Source organism: Gopherus flavomarginatus, chromosome 3, assembly GCF_025201925.1.
Source record: "Gopherus flavomarginatus isolate rGopFla2 chromosome 3, rGopFla2.mat.asm, whole genome shotgun sequence".
NCBI lineage: Eukaryota > Metazoa > Chordata > Testudines > Testudinidae > Gopherus > Gopherus flavomarginatus.
Window position 1 is genome coordinate 49,869,850 of NC_066619.1, and position 18,782 is coordinate 49,888,631.

An 18,782-nucleotide genomic window follows, 5' to 3' on the forward strand; every position below is an offset into this window, starting at 1 on the left:
GACCTCTTGAGAGGCCCAATGAGAAAAAGAAAAAGGACACCAGGGTGTCCAATCACACCGAGTGTTACTAGTAACGTATATGGGAACTCTCTTCCGGGACGCGCGCGCCCGTGAGGCTGGAAGACACTTCATTGCTCCGGATCCTGTAAACAGAGAGGAAGTGACGTTACGGAGAAGAATAACAACAAGGCCAGTAACAATACTGAGGAGCCGCAGGTGAGAAGGTCCGACCCCAGAGAACTGCCACGGCTCGCGCCTAGAGCTCGCTCCCCACCCCCTTCTTCGCCGTGCGAATAACGGTGACACCAGGCGCGCGGCCCAGTATTAAAGTGGCTGCGGGCGGTAGCGGGCCTAAGGTTCGCCCCAGGCAGCGTTTGGTGACTCTCTGCCAGCGGCGTTGTCTTAATAAGGCAACAAAGGTATCCGGAAATGAAGTGCACTTGTCACGTGGGGGTCTTGATAGCTTAACAGCTGGTTTAGAAGCTGTGGCCCAACGAGCACAACGTTTGTTCTGGATGCGGATCGCGCTGCCATTAGCTACTGTCTTTGTCGCTTCAAGCCTCTGGTTTATAGGAGGTCACTGCTTAAAATGAATGGGAAGCTGGAACTGGAGTAGAAAGCGGTTGCTTGCTTAGTAAGCAGGACACCTTATAGCGATCAGATAACTTCTATGCTCAGGATCTGTAGTTGGTATCTGTGAGCTTCCAGATAGATTTTAAGGTTATATAAATAGTCATAAATAACCTAGAGCTAGCGTACCTCCATAATACACTGCTGGAGATGTAATCATTGGAGGCACTGATCCCAATTCCACCTTAGTATAATAACAAGGATCCCAGCACTCTGGACTGCCTTTCTGCCCCCGTCTGAAATAGCTTGGATTTACCATCTTTCAGTGCTTGTTTCATTTGACCTGTGAAGAGAGTCAGTAACTAAAGTTCTGTCCAGTGGGGCTGTTAGTATTTAGTTGCCTGGGACAAAGGATGAGCTGACTTAATTGAGTTTTGTTTTTTATAATTTTAAATAATGGTTCAATCTGGGGTGGGTGCTTTTTTATTTATTCTAAATACTAATAAAACAAACATACGACTATTAAAAATTCTTGCCATTTTAGGGTCCCTGTCCTTACATTTGCAATCTTTTTCCATCATGTTTTCTTCCATTTCCTTCCTACCTCATCTTTGTTTTCTCTGAAAAACTGAGTTAAAGAAGACTCTGAATTTGGAGGAACTAAACATTTACTTCTGCACAGTTTAATTTACATATAGACATTTTTAGTAGTGATCATGACAGTTTTTGAGTAGCTCATAAACATTAACAGATTAGGCCTTGTAATATGCCCGCAGGTTAGGGAAATATCCTTATTTTACACAGGCACAGGAAGACTTACATGAGTGACTTCCCCAAGATTACACAGAACTGGGAATGCCCTAACCTATAAACCATTCTTCCTCCTTATAGTATCCAGCACTTGGAGTTTATCTTTTTTATTTATTTATTTATTTATTTATTTATTTATTTAGAAAAAAGAAGATGACTGGGGTCCTGAACTCTGTTCTGGTTTAATAATAGCCTGGATTTTGTCTACAAGTTAGAGATTTGAATTAGCTCTAAATGTATTGCAATTCACACACATTTCTTTTAGAGCAAATTAGCTGGAAAAGGTTTTCCTAGGTACAGTGAAATGAATGGCCGCTTGTTTCACCTAACCTATAGTAACTCTGTTAAGATCTTGATTTTGCAAGGTGACATAAAGTACGATAAAGGACAACAACTGTTTCTTGCTAACTTACTAATTGGATCCTGTCTATGGCAATTTAGGCTTTGATGTAGGATACAATCCTGTGAGATGTGAAGTCACCTAACTTGCATGGGTCAATGAATTATCATGCTTATTGAAATCCAAAAGCTTTGTTTAACAACATTGTGTCTAGTCCTCATATCCGAAAACAATATTTTTTATTTACATTTTTGTAAGTCAGTTGAGTTATAATAGTGTAAAACAACCATAAATGGATCAGAATCAGGCCTAATAATTGTGTTGCAGTTTCACTATAAACCAGCAGGCTACACTCAGGATTATTTTCTTTTTGAGACACACAGTCATGCTATGGGAGGGAGAGAGGGGAAAAAAAAAAAAACCAAATACTGAAACGGTACTTTTTTCCTAACAATTTTCTTTACTGTTCAAAGAAAAAAATATTTCCTTCTGCATGTAACCTTAGGCCCAAATCCTACAGTTCTTACTGAGGCAAAGCTCTTAATGAAGCCTACAAGATATGGCCCTATGAGGAGATGCTTTATGCACTATATAGAGTCAAAAAGACCAAGTCCCTGTCTTCCCCCCTCGGGTATCTTTAATACAGAAATTAACAACAGAGTTCAGGTTAAGTCTTCTTCTGAGGTGTGACTGATTCTAGGATTCCTACCTCATTACTACTCAGTCTTGATTCTTTTTCTCTAGTGAGTCACACTTATGTCCACGTGGGACAAAGTGAACCACCTACCTCAATGAGTTATAAGATGCACCTACCGTAATCCTTTCTTCTCAAGTATTCACTAAAAGGGTGAGTGTTTCAGGCAGGCACATAGTAATAAATCAGAGTTTCAAACTACACGTTTTCAGTGCTTCCTCAAACCACGTTTTCCATGCAATAGCTGGGGACAGCTAAATGATAGTCAAAGAGGCAAAATCCCTTGTTATCGACAATGTTATGTCTTATTTATTTGCATTGAGCTGGCTGTAACCTTAGTAATTAAAAGGTCAAATCTTGAAATCCGTATTTAGATACAATTGTTGTTTGCTTCAATTAGAATTTTGTTTGAATAAACAATAAATAATATCTAATACCGATTTTGTGATTTGGCCTGAAGTTTATATCCATAGTAACATAATTGCAGCGACTTTAAAGGAAGAAGTAATAATGTATTTTTATTTCATTATGAAGCTGTGACCTTGTATTCAAACCTTAAGAATATTTGTGTTCAATTGTAGATTGTTCTGAAGTCCAGATCTCTTCAAAGACTGCTTGACTGGTTGGAAATTATGATAGTAAACCACTGCCAACTGGAAACCATGAAGCAACATTTTACATAGTTGAGATTGAAATTATGGCATCTTCAACAAATCTAGATGTTGGGGCACAGATAATTGTGGAAGAGTGCACCAGCAGCTATAGTCTTTCTCACATGCCGAACATTAAAGTAGAGCATCAGCTTGACTCCACCACCGAAGATGGTCCAGCTCAGAATGTCGCCATGGGAATGAAATTCATTTTGCCTAATAGATTTGATATGAATGTCTGTTCTCGGTTTGTGAAGTCATTGAATGAAGAAGATAGTAAAAATATTCAAGACCAGGTCAACTCTGACCTTGAAGTGGCATCTGTCTTATTTAAAGGTTGAACTTTATGGTACAAGTTGTATGTGGACTATCTTCCCCGTCCCACCCCCCCTTCACTTTTCAATATTTTTCTTTGCTTCTTATCCTTAAGATTATAGATCAATTCATATAGTTTCCTAACATTCTAGAGTGGTTTTAAAACTAAAAAACAAAGTTCAGGATGATTACGTCACTGTCTTCTATTTGCAAAAGATTGCATAGGAAAATATAAGTAGTGCCCATTCCTGTATTCCTTATGTACCCAAAACTTCCATTAAAGTCTGTGGAAAATTTTAGGTGCAGGAGGCAAGTTCCATTGCAAAGCATGCAAGCTGACTTGTAAAACTATCTTGCCTAGCCTATTGATGTTTTAATCATTAGCAATTTTCTATAATTTATTCCCTAACATTTCTGTTACACATCCCGTTAAAAAACGGTTTAATTCAAAACTCATTTCCCTCCTGAGAGTACATATGTATACATATCTTTCAGGCTTTTAAAAAAACAAACAAACAAACAAAAACAGGACTGAAGAAAAGTCATAAATGTACTTAGACCATGAGTCTACACTGAGGCAGATGTCGATATTTTTGGAAAAATTAAATTACTGCCACATTGAGAATATAATCATCTTTTGATGGCTTAGTCCCTAACCCTGCAATGTGTTGCACATAGATAGACTCTTGTACCCACACAGTGCCCCACTGAAAGAATTGCAGGATCAGTTGTTAGCTTTAATACACTTTTGGGGGAAGTTTAGAGAGTTTTATCTTTTCCCCAATATTGATACAAACTTTTAAGTTATTTTGTCACTTACAGTGGCCTCTTTTGATCTTGTTTGATCAGTATGATGCTGCTAGACCTGCAATCATTGCAATAATTGCCTTGTTGAGTCATCTTCACCTATTTTTGAAAGCGGTTAGTGATTCTGGGTCCAATTCTGTGAGCTGTTCCATGTGGGCAAACCCTAACACCTGTGTGTGCAGTCCCATTGAAGTTGAGGGGGGTTCTGTGCAGGCATTGGGCTGCTCACACAGAACAGCTTTCAGAACTAGGCTTATGTCTGTTACTTCTTAAATATCTGCGCTTTTAAACTTAATTTTCACATTTCTGTACTATATCAAACAATCAGTAATCAGTCTTGTCATGGCATTGAATCTAATCAATTTGCCATAATGAATACAAGCTTTGACTCGTTACGGGTTTCCATTTTCCCCTCTCTTGTATTGGGCTCCAGTTCAGCCACCAGGTTAGGGCATTTAACTTTGTAACCACAGCTGCAGCTATTTGACCTACAAGTAAAATGTAATTTTGCTGGAAATACATTTGCCTCAGGGTCACACACTTTTTTAATCAGTTCTCTTCCAGAATTTGCACTCAGAAGTTCTTTACAGTATGACTCCAGAGTTACTGGACATGTTAATTAACCTCAGTCATTTAATTACTATTGCACACTAATGCCAAATCAATTCAGCCAGTAATGCAGCTTAATTCTACTTATGACTTCCTACATTTAAAGTGTTTTGTTTTGTTGTTTTTTTAATTCATTGGCTTCTAATCTAAGTTCGCAGAAGTAATATAGCCACTCCTGAGAATTGGAATCCAAAGGACACTGTATATAATAGATCATTTTAAATTACTGTTCCTATGCTCATCTAATGGAAAGCTAGGAAAATAAGCCCATGCAAAGTGCAGATAAAACATGGCATAGAGTGACCTTTAGGACTCCAGCTTCCCCACACTATAACAGCTAGTCATCAATTAATTTGGGAGGTCTCCATTTCTATTAGATCAATAGTCATAAAACATCATTTGCAATGCAGTTGTAGTTTTGCTAAAGTAATGGTGAAACTGTACCAATAAGGAAACATAGTTCTTGTAGACACCTGGTAGAAAATTTTTATTATGGTCTTTGGATGATTGTAGGCCATATTCATCCCTAGAGCATCACTGATTTAGGGATTAATTTGGCCCTTTCACTTTATTATTCTGTACATGTAATTAATAGTGGAAAGAAATATATTCCATCATTCTTATTTAATGCAGGTTTTAAATATTCTATAACATTAGCGTAACCTAGTTTGATTTAGAATCTGTAGCTTTCCTTTTAGCATTCTTACAGTCTCTAAAATCAATTCTTTTCCCTGTTGAATTTAGCTGAATGCAACATCCATACTTCCCCTTCTCCTGGAATTCAAGTCAGACATGTCTACACCCCATCAACAACTAAACATTTTTCGCCCATAAAACAGTCAACTACTTTAACTAACAAACATAGGGGAAATGAGGTCTCTACAACACCTCTCCTTGTAAATTGTAAGTATTCTGTGGTATAGTAAATGTTGTGAATTGTAAGTTAATAATTGCTTGTCAGATGTTTGACTTTTTCATTGGGACCTTTCATAGAATAATGCCAGAAGAGACCATTAGATCATCTAGCCTGACCTGCATAGCACATAGCATCTCCATTCACTCTGTATGGAAGCCAATGAGTTATGCTTTAGCTAAGCACATCTTCAGGGAAAGTATCCGAGTCTTGAGCTGAAGACCGTACAGACGACCTTTTTGATTCTTTGTAGTCTTTAAATGAAAGTACTTGATTTTTTTTTAACCCTATTAATCTGTTATCAGTGTAGGTACAGCAAGTAGAACTTATTAATTAATGAGTAAGTGCCAACAATGTCCTGGATGTTATACAATAAATATTCAGACAGTCTCTGCTCTGTAGTGATGCACTGACAGAGGAAGCTGTACAATTTTTTTTTTTAAATTTAAACTGATAACCTAGTAGAATTTTCACCCTACAAATGGTCACAATTTGAAATCTTAAGCATACACCCCTCTTAAACTTAGAAGTTCAATTATAAAATTACCTCTTTCCTACTGGGCTAGTGAATACAGAGGTATATCATACAATGCCCTTTTCTGAATAAAAGGTGTATCCTTTCTGAGAAATCAAACTAACAGTGAATTGGAATGGCACAATGGACATTTATGTAATGGATAACCACTGGCAAACAACACGAAGTGTTATCAATTAATATGTATAACTGGCCTTTCCCCAAGACAGGATGGTGGTACCCACAGTGAGCTTGACATAGGCCGACCCCCTGTGCCTGTACAAAGCACGTTGCAGGATCAAGGCCTTAAATGTTTGCTCTTAGATTATTAAAGCACTCTGCTGTAATAACCTATTCCATCCCCAAGTTTTTTTGGGGGGTTGGGGTGGGGAGAGGGAGGTTAAAGGAAATATTTTCCTCCCCAATAGAAAAGTAGGTCATGCTGTGTATGTTTACAAAAGACTTGATCCAATGTTTGTTGTACTCAATGGGAGTTATGCTATTGACTTCAACAAGCAGTCAACTAGATTCATACTGAACACTGTGACACCCATCACAGAGTATTTTGGATATTCTAATGCAACAAAGAGTTTGATAAGTGCTTGCAGCTTTCTTAAGTCTTAAAACAAGTAAGAATATTCCCTTTGTCTGACCATTATCAGCAGCCGGTCTCTATAAAAATTCAGTGCTGGTGAAGCAACCTGAGATAAGCTTAAGAATTAAACAGAAAGGAAGGAACATTGGAGGAAACATTGGTTAATAGTTTCAAAACGGAAAAGAACATGTCCTCAGTGTATCAGTGATTCGGTATTTTTAATCTTTCTCCTTTAAATGTTCTTGAAGGCAATATAATCTTGATGGCAAAGTGACATTAAATTACAAGCCGGGTGGCAAGAAGCCATCTCATGGAGATATTGAGAACATAATAAAGTTTGTAATTCAACATCAGTGGAAAATATTTTGCCCTTCTAATATGAGAGTTGGTGGGAAAAATGGAACCACTTTTAAGAAGACTGCAAACCTGATTCAGAAGCTAAGCTGACATCAGTATGAGCACTTCCTTTTGTCATTGGCTTCAGGTGGAGCAGGACCATGCCTTATGTGCACATAATACATCTTTGTGCTCTTTTTGCAGCTCTGTCAGTTCACCAGCTGGCTGCTCAAGGGGAAATGCTTTATTTGGCCACACGTATTGAACAAGGTGAGAGTCTGAGGGGCTTTAAACCTCATCTTTTCTTTGGAGGATTTTTAACCTTGTTACATGAGATTATATCCCCCAACATGCATCGGCTGCATAGAAAACCCCCCCACAGATCTGTCACAAGCCCCATAAACTCATGATGGACATGGATTTTTTAATATCTGTCTGTACTTTTAAAGATGTCGTGTCTCCCATCACTGCAGTTCAGGTGTGCAGAGTAACATTAGTCTTAATGGGAATGACATGTAAATCCTTTCTGTACTGAAGCAGGGGGAAGAAACGCTACAGACTGCATATAGATAAACTGTGAAAGTGAGTGATGCAAAAATCTGCAAATTAGTTATGAGGTGATTTAACTGTACTCTTCTTTACTGCATTTATAGTCTGAAACAAATTCCCGCTAAAGTGGGTGTATTTATATTCATAATTTTATCAGTTAAACTATAGAGCATTATATTGTAGTTTCAGCCAGCTCTTCACTGCTTATCATTCCAAATCTGAGTTATGCAATATCCTGCAGTGAAACTATTGTAATTTTATAATGGATATTATTTTCTGTAAAATAAACTGCAAAATAGCATCCACTGTACTGTACATCACTCCTTTTAAGTAATTATATTAGCGTGAATATGGATGACTCGCTGGCTGGCTCAACAGGCTACACAAGCATTTACATTAACTTCTGTGGTACGAATCTGGCCGTTGTAGGCAGTCATTGAAAGTCATTACCATCTGACATCTGTTTGTTGGCCTAAGGCGGTGTTATGCTTGAATATACAAATCTGAAATTTGCTTTTTGTTGGCATTCATGCAAGTAAAACTGTCTCGCCTTTGTAGGAGGCAAAGGATTGGGAATCCAGAGAAAGCAAATTCATTTTTAAAAATTTGAGCATATATTTATTTAGATTTGACTAATGGTTTAAAAAAAAAAGTTACCCTTATAAGAGCTTTGGGTACTCTGACACCTAATTTATCTTACAACAATGTAAATATACTCAACAGCATTGAAAAAACAAACATCCATCAGGGACAAATTAACTCATCCAGCCAATGAATCAGCTACAAAAACACACTTACCACCCCCCTTCATTTCTGGGAACACGCTTAACCCTCTGCACAGAACCCCATTCAAATACATGAAATTGCCAGTTCTTTATTCTAGACCTTAGATTTACGTGTTATTTATTTGAGAGACTAGAATGGCTCATTATCTTGGAAAAACACATTTTAGATTGCCTAATAACTATTAATATAGAATGTTTGTTTATTTTGGGGGCATCTGCTGTACTATCTCCAAAAGTATCCATAGCCAACATTATGGCTAAATGACCTGCAATATTTTAGAATAAAAATAAAACTTTATTTGTGGAAATGTGAAAGTCATCAGAAGCTAGGTTTTCCTTCCCCCTCCGCCCCCACAGAATAGATAAGTGTATTTCTGTCACTGTCAGGGTTAGATTTTGTATGTAAAATGTCAGGCCAGAGTGGACTTTATGGTAGAACTATAAACACAGCTGTTCATAACAGAAATGTTGACACAACCTTTACTCTAACAGCACTTGCAGTACAGCAGCAAAAATGATCATTGAACTGTATTTTTCTTTTGAACAGAAAATGTAATCAACCATAAAGATGAAGAAGGTTTTACCCCTCTGATGTGGGCTGCAGCGCATGGGCAGATAGCAGTGGTAGAGTTTCTGCTTCAGAATGTAAGGAGAAAATACAGTTCTTCTCAAAATCTTTAGTTCATTTTATATTGCTAAGTTTAGAGATGTAGTAGCATCTGCAAAAGTAATAACTTTAATTGCCCCACAAAGGGGAAATAAAAGGCCAGTGTGGTTGGGGCACACTCTGCTTTGGAGCTCTGCGTTATGTCAGTGCATAATGTCATTGGTATCCTGAGCTCCAGCACTTCCTGTAAGTATCTTCTGTGGCTCAGCCCTCCAGCCAAGTCACATCAAGCTTAAATCCCCATTGAGGTAACGAAAAGGTCCAAATGAAAATCCAAACAAATCTGAATAATGTTCTTGCTCCATTCATCTACTGAAGTCTTCTACTTACAAATCCTATCTCAGGGCCACCCCCACAGGAGCCTACTCTACTCCCTATGGGTGTCTTTGGGACTACCCGCCCCCCACATCCCTGTAGATTTCTGTCTGTAGTAGAGTTCTGCTGCCTCTGTAGTCTCTCTCAGACTCCAGCTGCAGCTTTAATCACTCTAACTCTAGTGCACCCAGCTGGGATCGCTAACTGCCCTTTCGTGGCTAGATTGGGGCAAGTCTGAGCCCAGCTTGCCTTAAAGGGCCCTCCAGCCTGTGACAGTAAGGTTTCTAAATAGGACTGGTAACATCTTTTTTTTTTTTCTTTTTTTTTCCTTCAGGGTGCAGATGCTCAGATTTTGGGGAAAGGGCGAGAAAGTGCACTCTCATTGGCCTGTAGTAAGGGATACACAGATATTGTCAAAATGCTGCTTGATTGTGGAGTTGATGTAAACGAGTATGACTGGGTAAGTCTGTCACTGGAACATACATTATCTTAGTGTGCATTGGTCAGAAATTTGCTCCTAACTCTAGAACAGACATGGATTTGAAACCCATATTAAGTTTTCAGAAATGTAAGCTTGGAAAACCTAGGACATGGTGTACTAATTGATTGTCCCTGTTTTTGTACAGGACCAAGAGACTTTTTTTCAGGTCTCTGTGGCCAACTGTAGTCTCTTGGTGGGATGGATGGGGAGTGTCTTCTAAGCTGAAATAGGAGGGCTAGATGAGATTGTTCCTGGGCTCACATGATAGCTGTGAATCAGGGACCTTGAGTGTTTGTCCTCACACCCCAGGGCTTACTATGGACCTTTTGGGAAGGTGAAGTGTTTGTTTTTCTCCAAACTAGTGGGGTGTTCCCTACCCAGGTCTTGTTGCCACAGAAAACTTTGCTATATCAGTACTTACTATAGAAGAGTTCCTTATGCAGAAAATTACAGAGAATTACCTATGATATTATTAGCACAGGGGAGGGCTACTCCCTGAAGCCAGGGAAAAAATATCTCTGGGACGAGGGCAAAATCTAAGATAACCTTTAAAATGCAGCTGCTTTTAGAAGACAGAAACTGGCCTTTGACTCTTGTGAATTTTGCATTTCAAAGGAGATGTCATTGATTAAACTGCACTGTCAGAAACATAAGGGCAAAAAAGCCTGTATGATAACATAACAGAGAAAGGGTCTAAGTTAAAAAAGTATTCACGTACTCAGTTTTCCCTTTTTTAACATAAATGTCAAGTTAATCAATTTTTATGGTGTGATGAATCTTACAGTTGAATTATTTACATTTCACCATAAGGATTCCTTTAGAACAATGGCAGCAGTACAAAATATAAATAAGAGAGATGAGAATGTATTTCAGGTTAATAGTCACATTTGAAAAGGTTTCAGTTTTCAGATTTTGAATTTATAGACAGTTTTCTGAAGTGGCTGGAATTTATGTACGTGATGAGTGCTTCAGAAGATTTTGTACAAGTTAAATATTTTTCCATATTAATGCAGTAAAAATGTCTGTTGCCACTTTATTTATATTGCATCAACAGTGTGCTCAGTACTAAGCAATAGCAGTAAAAACAGTGATCCAGAATTGAGGTGTGGATTGGTTAATTTGTGCCACTCTGGAGTTTGGGCATGGAACTGGCATAACCAGCCCTTGTGATCACCCCTTGTGTGGGAGTTGATCTGCTAATTCCTGCTCTTTGGGCTGTTGGCAATTGCTATAATTTAGAACAGCCTTCATGGAAACACAAACAATTTGGGGCAGTTTCTGCCTTGAAGAGTCAACAAACTTTAGGTTCTGCAGTCTGACTCACAGAGACAGATTTGCCCATGCAAAGGTCTTTTCAGTTCATTAGGACTAGTCACAGGAACAGGGGTCTGCAGACACAACCCACTTCCAGCATTATGGCCTAAATATAGACCTATAGAAGATGGGGGACACAGAAAACCATAGTTGGAGAAGAGCTGGTGACTTTTTCATTGCACTTTATGACCCCTGTTATCTGAAGGAGTCACATATGTGTACTACTTATTATCAGGAAGGAATTACAGATACAGTCTGTTCAGTTTTTGAACTAGATACATGAACTCCAGCTATTAAAGACTGTAAGTCTTTTTTCTTCTTTTGCAGAATGGAGGGACACCTCTTCTATATGCAGTACATGGAAACCATGTGAAATGTGTAAAAATTCTCTTAGGTGAGCACATTAAGGATAACATTAAGAAATCAAACCTAAAATAATTTTATTATTGATAATGATGAACTACTAATTATCAGCATAATTTAGGGATTTTGTTCATTCTATTTTATGTAGAAAATGGTGCTGATCCAACTATTGAGACAGATTCTGGCTATAATTCCATGGATTTGGCTGTGGCTCTAGGCCATCGGAGTGGTAAGGATTTAGAGCCCTTTAGGTTTGGCTGTTTTTATTGCAGTTTGTTTGTGTAGTTACAGTAACAGTGCTTTACACATGTAAGAAGATAAAAGTCCCTGTCCCAAAATAGTTCTAGATTGCTAAATCTGTTAGGGCTGTTATTTTCAGTTGATTATGGGCTAGTTAAACATCTTAATTATGTAAATATTAATTGACTAAACTCACATTGTTTTATTTGCTTGACTTGTGCTTTCAAAATCTATTAAAATGTCAGCTCTAGCAGCACGTGCTGCGTACATCTTACAATATGTAATTTAGAGGACAGACCTGGATTGTTCAAGGAACTAGTCACAGGTCTTTCACCTCTAGTTCATGAGCCCAGGTCAATAGTGAAAGAGTCACTGTTCTTGAGCCATGTCTTTTAGGCACAGTTGGGAGTGTATCTAATTTACAAACTCCTTTGTCTATGTGGAGACAACTGTACCAGAGAGAGGATTTATTCTAGGAGAGGGCAGGCAGTGACACTACTACCCCCTCCACCTCTAAGAGTTTGGCCATAGGAAGACAGCGTTAAACCGTGTGTTGGGATACACAAGAGCCCTGTCTGCTGAGGCTGCCTTCCCTCTCCCAGCAGCCTTTCAGCCTGGGGTCCAGCATTCTCTGAGAGGGGGACATTGTTGTTCGGTTTTTTGAGCACTTGGGCCAGGCATCTGCTCTCATGTACATTAAATAGTCACAGGATTCTTGGACTTACCTCTGTGAACTATTTGAAATTGTTTGTATTTTCATCTAAAACCACAAACATTTCATGGTGGTAGGGGGCATTTCTTCCAGGGTCCTGCATGGTTGTACAGAGTCAAAAAGGGGCCTCTTCAGTGGTGACCCTGGTGTCTGAACCATGTGAAATCTTTAGTTTTTTTTAAACCCTGAAGTGAATAAAAAATGATAAGCCTATCCAGGCATGTAACTGCTGCAAGCCCCTGGGCTTATGTTGGAATTGATAACTTCATGGATGGCTCAGATGTGGACTCCATAGCGGGTTCAGTGTGTAAATTCTGAACACTGAGGAAAATCACTACAAAGTTTCCAACAGTGACGATGATTTTACCCCCTAGTACTCACATGCTCTGCACTTCTAGGTTAGAATCCCCCATACCCTACCTTAGCCTATCCCATCTACATTTCCAAACCAGGCCACAGATCAGGGCTTCCTCCCATGCTCACTCAACACACTGGCCCTCTGTTAGTGTATTCAGTGTTTTGCATTACATGATGTTTTAATTTTCATAGGTGATACGGATCCATAGTGCATTAGTTCGTCTTGTACAATCATCTAATCAAAATAAACAAGTCAGCATCTAGCAGTAAAATACAACAACAGTAGTGATTTGGAAATCATTGAACAGTAATTAACTAGGTTGTTTCTCCACTTTAGTTCAACAGGTTATTGAGGCTCATTTATTGCAGCTCCTTCAAAATATCAAGGAGTAATGCCCTGCTGATAATAGAAAATTGTTCCAGGCCTGAAGATTTGGACTGTGTTTTAGCCCCACAATCAGTGATAAAGGCTTGTTAACTTATTTAACTTTATCTCAGTGAAAATATTTGCTGGTTTTAGTCAGATTTTAGCATACTTTATGTATTTCACTGATGTTCATAGAAATCTCTGATAATTGATCCTTTTGTAAATGTATTTTATGTAAATTTTAAAAAATTTAATCTGTGTTGCATGAAAACCTTGAATAAAAATGTAATTATAGCTGCGTAAATGTTCACATAAGTACAGTAGTTCACTTTCTACAGAGTATTCCGCTAGGTTGTGTCAATGATATGGTATTCACATAGACTTCGTTTTAGATTTTTAGGTGTGTACCACAGAAGACAAGTGTCTTTATTGTTTATAGGACAAAAAAAGTGCACAATGTGTGGTTGTTTACAAATTCTTATGCAGTTGAATTAAAATACTTTGTCAATTTCTATATTTGTCTGATTAAACTGTTTTTTGTGGGGGGAAAAAGCAATTCGGCAATGGGAGCTCAATTCCACTCAGTAGTTTGCTCCAAAGGATTTAAGGACCTAAATCAGAAACAGACTGTCTGCTCTGCTTCTTTTTTGCCAATCAGGTTGTGCAGAGACAGCATTCCCTTAGCTGGGTTTCCCCTGGCATGGGGGAGTCCCCAGCAGTCTTAGACCCGGCATATCTGGCTCCTAAACCACCCTCTTCAAAGTGCCTGGCATAGTGAATGTCAGTGATTGGTGGGGCGGGGAGGAGGGGAAAAGTACCTAGAGAGCACTGTACCCCAGCCAGCTATTTTCAGCTGACATAGTCCCTTGAGTATCTCCTTGCCAGCTGATGCAGTTTTAGAGCAGTCATTAGGCCAATTTAACCTGCACCGGGGAAAGGCAGAGAATCAGGAAGCGGTGACTGGCTCCCTGGTAGGCTTCCCTCTGCTTTACCAAGTCTAAACTCAAAAAGGCAAAGAATGTGATTCTTAATCTTTGCACAAACAACAAATCAGCTTCTGAAACAGAATGTTAGAGTGTTATGGATTCTTAGCACTGTTTTTCCTCTACATGTCCCTTACACTGTGCTGTTTAAGAATTATCCTAAAAAATATAACAGGATGACATGTAAAATGTCAGAACAAAGGGCTTGGGAAGGCCATGGACCCCCAGACTAGTCCATGGGTCAGAGCCAGAGATATAATAAAATACTGGTTTCATCGTTTCAAAGTGAATGAAACAACCGGGGGCAAATTTAAATAGCTACATGAATTTAGCTTGAATTCCAGGCCAAATTCTCCCCTAACTTACACTGTACCTTCATTGAGGTTGTACCAGGTATAAGTCAGGGCAGAATTTACACTCTGGATTTTGGTTGCTAGGAAAGCCAGTTAAACATCTGTGACAGTGAGTTCTCTTTCGGAGAGTCAAAACCTTAGAGTGAACCATAAAGAAGGAGCTTTGAACAGAAGAATGCCATTGATCTTGCATGGTTTGCTAAAATCCTAGCTAATGCTGACTGAGCATTATTATTATGTGTACCACTTCATCTTTCAACATCTTTAACTGCCTTTTTTCTTATGTGGGTGAGGTCACCACCTTCTCTCTCTAATATCCTGGAACCAACACAGCTACAACTACAGTACATACTTTTTCTTACATAACATTTATATCTCTTGCATCCCATCATGGCTCTAGTTAAATTATGTATATTCGTCAAGTAAAAAGAACACCAAATCTGAGGTCGGGGGGGGGGGAAGGTAAAAATGTTCTATTATAATTTTAGAACTGTATTAGCAAGTTTTTAAATCTATCTATTGCTTGTAATGTGAGTAAACTCTTTAATAAAAAAAAAAAAGCCTGAAGGAGATGGTAATTATTGTAGAGTTGCAATATTGGAAATATTTAGATGTAATAGCCTTTGTGGGGAAGTTAACTGATGTTTAAAGTTGTCTTTAATAGTTTTCATATCTGTTTATACAATGTGTATATATACTAGAAACAATTTTTCTTGAAATTAATGGTTTTATGATCTGTCAAATACTTCATTTCAAATATATTTCATGTATATATGGCATATAAATATGTATAAAGAACAAAAAGTCCTTTTTCCTGTGGATTTATATAATAGAAAGGGGTCATTTAAAGTATAAGCATTCAATAGCTGTTTCACATTTTGTTTTAACCTTCAGTTGGTACTGAATAAATGTAATCGATATAAATTTATTGCCATCCAATAGTTTTAAAATGTGATTTCACCCAACTTGGATTTTCAGATTGGGTGGATGAAAGATAGAATAAATGGAAAGAAACAAAGTAGGAAAAACAATTTGTCTTCACCTTTTTGCCATAGAATTTCAAACCATTTTGTGGGCTCTACAGTGATGTGTCATACAAATGCCTATGAATAAAGTTGAAAATGTTCATCTTTAGAAAGTTACCTATTTTCTGAAGTCAGGAACACTTTCTGTAGCTTGACCTTTTGCTGTTAGCAATGCAACTGGAATTGAAGTTCACTCAGAAGCCATTGTGATGGCACTGTAGGGAATAGATAAAAGTGTTTCATGAACTATGATTCTAGCATCCTGAGGGAGGCTCAGTCAAGAGCAGGAGAACTGTGAAGGGAAAGTTTAAGGAGGGGGAACTCTTCTACCTTTATTGTTCTGTTTTCATTTGAATCAAAAAAAGTGCAGACATCTGTTACTGTTCTGTATTCAACAGGGTGGCCCTAGTCCACATGTAAGCGCACTCTTTTATTGGTGTAAACACTACTCAGTATAAAAATACAATAGTGGTACAAAATACAAAAGGGTTTGTTTTGTACCTTAAAGGAGGAAAATTGGAACAAGCTGAGAAACCCTGATACAGTTGCTAACATTCTAAAAGTTAGGCCACCACACTAGCTTTGATAGAATAAATGACTTCTTTAGCCTTCATCTTCTGGGTCATATGGTTTTGATGGTACTACTGGTTACCTATGAGCCAAACTCCGTCTTTGAATGTAGACGCATCTTATGATTGGGCCATAGGACTGGGAAATAAGAAGGTTCTTAATTTTGATTGCAGCTCTTATGCCGACTCCCTCTGTGACTTTGGCCAAGTCACTTGATTTCTCTTCTTCAGTCTCTTCCTATAGGAATTGAAAATAATGCTTCCCTACTTATCTCATAAGGATGTTGAAATGCTCTGAAAATGAAGGATTTCTTTCTTCTTTCCAGTGTAAATCAGCAAAAACTCCAGTGAAATCAATGGAGTAAGGCTGGTGTGAGAGAGTAACAAATCAAGCTCAAAACATACTGTGAAGTGCTGCAAATTAGTAGTCAGACAGGAATTTTTCCACAAAATGTTATTGTTGGAAAATGCCGATTCATCAAAACTGAAACCTTTCATGGGAAAAGTTTGGTGTTGATGAATTTCCCATTTCAAAACATTTTGGACTTCCTTTTTAAATTGTCAATATCCCATTTTGGCATTTTTGAAAGAAAAAGTTCAGTTTTTGGTTGAACACAACCTATTTTTTTCATTATTTAATTTATTATAATTAAGAAAAAATGTAAAATTTTAAAAGGTCAGTCTAAAGGAAATGTGGAAATTATTGAAACAAAATGTTTTGACTGACCCATTCCAAAAAGCTTTTAGGATTTTTGTTTTGCAAAAAATTTTCAAGTTTTTAAACATTCCATCCTGATGTAAGAGAAGGTTTTGTTTTATATCTCAGATTCTCGTGGCACAAGAAAACAATTTTCTTGCACAGTTTTACCAAGTGTTATATTCAGTGTTGCCACTCTGCATTTGAGTTAGTCAAAAATGTTTTTTCACAGAAAAAAAAATTTTTGCAGAAGAAATTAAAAAAAAAAAAATTTCTATTTGAAAATACTGCCATGGTATATCACAGGAATTGTAGTTCAGGAGCCTTATGCTCCAAGTCCCCTCTACATGCTGAGCTCCCTGGTTAGACTGTTCCCCAAAGTACACCACAGTCTCACATATTGAGAAGTGAAGTAGTGTATATTGGGAGTCCCTGACCCTGGTGTATCATGGTGTACCATTGTGGCCAGGGTGTCCCGCCTATAGAGGAGAACATTTGCCTCATATCCACAAATTACAACTCCCATGAGGCCCTGGAGCTGCATTTCCAAGTTGAAATATTTTGATGTTCAGATCAAATATTTCAATTTTGGGGCATTTGTTTTTCTGACAAAAAGATCAACATTTTCCCTGGAAAACAGACAATTTGCAACAAAAAAGTTTAGTCAAAATCCCAGTTTTCTGATAAGTTTCAACAGAAAATTTTTGACCAGCCCTACTCTGCATACCGTGGGCCTGTTACCACCAGAGCAGCTCTTCCATCCTAGATGTATTGCAGTCTGCCTCAGAAAGGACAGACTGCTTTTTACACTTTTATGTGGTGCAGTATCTAATACATTTCCAGAGCAGTGTAAAGCCTTTCTCCTGTTCATTCATGTTTCCAAGTTGCAGTGTATTGTGATCTACTTTGTGGAGGGCACATAATAAATTAATTAGAACTAAAATTACATGACTGCAATACATTGACAGCTGCTACTTTGTTAGTGACAGGTTGAGATCACTTGGCAGTGGAAGACAGCCTTGAGTGATCTTAAAGACAGGCTAATGAAAGCCAAAGAAAAAAGTGAAACTCTGTTCATGTAATGCAGCAGTGAAGACAGTATGAGTTACATCAACTAAAAATTGAAAATTAACACTTCTGCTTTCCGTGTCATTTCAAGAGTTAATGATCTAGATAGGGGAACTGTTATTTAACTTGTGATCATGATTAGAGAAAGGGGCAGCAGTGGTGAGAGAAGGCAGAGCTGATGGAAAGATGAAAAATAAAGAATAACCTCAAATAGAACACTTTAAATATTTACACATTTAAAAAATAAGGTCTGTTCATTTAATAATCCTCATAAGAGAATATAAATAGATACACAATTTACATAGCAAGAGATTACAATCCTGTGAAGAGTTTTATACAACAGATGAAATTTAAGAACTTGTTTTTCTGAAATCCAGATGCATCTCCCTGTGGTAGCTTGTAGTGATTGGCAGGCCCAAAGAAACCATCCAGTCTTTTAGCAGATGTGAATTAGAGCCAGTGCTCCATCCAGTCCCGTGTCTGCCTCTGACCAGAGCCGCTAACAGATGCTTCAGAAGGAGATGCAAGAATCCCTATAATGACTAATGGGGGTTGGGGGGAATCTGTCCATTAGGGAAATTTCTTCTCAACCACTAGTAATGGGAATAACTTTATTATTTAGCGTCCAGAGTGTGCTAGGCACTTTATAAAACTGCTAGGTAGTATATATAACCCTGCTGCTTCTCCTCTGCTATGGGGCCCTGCTCTCTTGACTCCACTCTGTTGCGCTCTGGTCCATCAGCCTCCCAGTCTGAATTCCTTACTTGTGCTTATGAGACAGGTA

At 38.1% G+C, this 18,782-nt stretch overlaps 1 protein-coding gene across 4 annotated transcripts; it reads left to right on the forward strand.

Annotated features, from left to right (window-relative positions):
• The first annotated feature begins 101 nt into the window (after positions 1 to 101).
• On the forward strand, positions 102 to 13,840 carry ANKRA2 (ankyrin repeat family A member 2). Of its 4 annotated transcripts, none has more exons than XM_050945280.1 (9): positions 104 to 216; positions 2,996 to 3,400; positions 5,540 to 5,698; positions 7,358 to 7,423; positions 9,035 to 9,132; positions 9,804 to 9,929; positions 11,592 to 11,658; positions 11,776 to 11,856; positions 13,274 to 13,840. In XM_050945280.1, the coding sequence occupies exons 2-9, from the start codon at positions 3,112 to 3,114 to the stop codon at positions 13,327 to 13,329; spliced, it is 942 nt and encodes a 313-aa protein (XP_050801237.1). In that variant the 5' UTR covers positions 104 to 216; positions 2,996 to 3,111; the 3' UTR covers positions 13,330 to 13,840. The 4 variants fall into 4 exon arrangements, with proteins under 4 accessions (XP_050801240.1, XP_050801239.1, XP_050801237.1 ...); XM_050945281.1 differs by lacking the exon at positions 104 to 216 and adding an exon at positions 226 to 419; XM_050945283.1 differs by lacking the exon at positions 9,804 to 9,929 and having other exon boundaries at positions 102 to 216.
• Positions 13,841 to 18,782: the final 4,942 nt, after the last annotated feature.

What these genes read in the sequence shown, in the direction of transcription:
- ANKRA2 (XM_050945280.1), top strand. Translation starts at nt 3,112, where the DNA reads ATGGCATCTTCAACAAATCTAGATGTTGGGGCACAGATAATTGTGGAA. An exon ending in GGCCACACGTATTGAACAAG is followed by an intron (nt 7,424 to 9,034) that starts GTGAGAGTCTGA and finishes TCTTTTGAACAG; the next exon opens with AAAATGTAATCAACCATAAA. An exon ending in ATGTAAACGAGTATGACTGG is followed by an intron (nt 9,930 to 11,591) that starts GTAAGTCTGTCA and finishes CTTCTTTTGCAG; the next exon opens with AATGGAGGGACACCTCTTCT.